General features: G+C 39.2%; 2 protein-coding genes across 2 annotated transcripts in view; both read right to left on the reverse strand.

The window, feature by feature from the left end:
- The window catches only part of LOC101862200, a 25,896-nt gene that overhangs the window by 16,943 nt on the left and 7,429 nt on the right, over positions 1–1,524 (reverse strand). The gene's annotated exons all lie outside the window — the stretch shown is intronic.
- Positions 928–1,524, reverse strand: part of LOC101861969 (DNA methyltransferase 1-associated protein 1) — a 26,458-nt gene continuing 25,861 nt past the window's right edge. The window contains exon 13 of the mRNA XM_005103908.3: positions 928–1,056. Within this exon, the coding sequence (XP_005103965.1) occupies positions 994–1,056 (63 nt within the window). The 3' untranslated portion in view covers positions 928–993. The remainder of the gene's footprint in view (positions 1,057–1,524) is intronic.

A 1,524-nucleotide genomic window follows, 5' to 3' on the forward strand; every position in this document is an offset into this window, starting at 1 on the left:
AATTATTTATTTTTTTAGACCTATTCTAGATCTAGATTCTAGACTCAGCTGAGTCCCTCTGTTCGGAATCGGATGCGGATTTCTAGTTCAAGGCCTATTCCTATTCACTTGTTCTACAAGATCTAGATCTAGATTTATTTAGATTACTAGATCTAGATCTATATGGAGGATTCATATTCCAATTCTATTGTGTAATGTAATTGTATCAAACCCTATTATAACAATGTAGAGATAGATCTAGACTCTAGATCTAGATCTATATGCTCCTTGTTTGTTTTGGAGTGTGGTTTTTTAATTTTAATTTTTTTTTCATTTAGGACTTGTTTTGGACTTTTTACATGAGGCCCGTTGCAGGTCCATTTTTGGGGGTAGGGTTAGGGTTAGGTCTCTTCTTTATTGTGTTTGTTGGGGTGGTCGCTCGTTACTCGGATGACACCCACAAAGGCTTTTTTGGGGGGGGCTGCGCAAAATTTTCAGACAATCTGGTTGAGGCTCACATGCAGGTCTAAACAGACCAATGGTGTTGGTGGCTTTGTGGTTAGGCTCTCGGACTTGCTACCGTAAGGCTGTGGGTTCGAATCCCTTCAGGGACCTGATGTTGTGTCCTTTGGAAAGGCACGTTACACAAATTTTCCTCCCTTCACCGAGGTGGGAATGTGTACCCGGCTGTAGACAGCGAAAGATCTTGTCAGTGTGTTCGTGTTTGTAATCCGCAGCTAGTACTTTATGATGCTTCTCGGGAAGCCAAAAATGTTGCGGAGAGTTCTTGGGTTTACTGGGGTAATAATTCTTGTAAAGGGCATAAAGCATGCCGAAGAGCATGGATATGTGCTATGTAAATGCAGTCATTATTATTATGCCTGTGTTATGATGTACAAGCCTTATCATAATATTGTAACATTTGAAAAATGATTCAATACAAAGCAGTTTTAACATATATATACATTTTTATTTACATTTGTTCGGAAAAGGATCCGAACACATAGACACATTTTACATTTTCTGTTTGATTTTCTTGAGAACATTGCTTTGTTCTATTGCAGCCTTCCTCTTTTTCTGTGAATAAGAAACAAAAAATGAGAAAACATTTAAAATCCACAATGCAATATACAGGGTACACATAATTAATGTCATCCTCTTTTCAGCCTCATTTCATAAAGAACTGAGCTGAAAAACGGACGCGTTAGTATAGATTCCCACTGCCATGACTAGAGAACAAACACTACTGCCATGGGATTGGGGGGGGGGCAACTCATCATCTATCAAGGCACCCCAGAAATAGAGGGTCACAAGAGTGTGACAAACATACAAAAGAAGTAGAGGAAAATGACGATAGTAAGGATTAGGAAAGAAAAAGATAGTAAGGATTAGGAAAGAAAAAGCAGCAGTTCCCTGTTGCAGTTCAGGCACAGTTATGAGCATGCCATTGATGAATCAGCCCATTTACAATTACAATTCTACTCTGCATAAGAACATGGTTCCCCCCCCCCTTTTGGAATGGTCTAAAGACATTTGTCAGTGGCA

The sequence above is a fragment of the Aplysia californica genome, unplaced genomic scaffold (genome assembly GCF_000002075.1).
Source record: "Aplysia californica isolate F4 #8 unplaced genomic scaffold, AplCal3.0 scaffold00396, whole genome shotgun sequence".
Taxonomy (NCBI): domain Eukaryota; kingdom Metazoa; phylum Mollusca; class Gastropoda; order Aplysiida; family Aplysiidae; genus Aplysia; species Aplysia californica.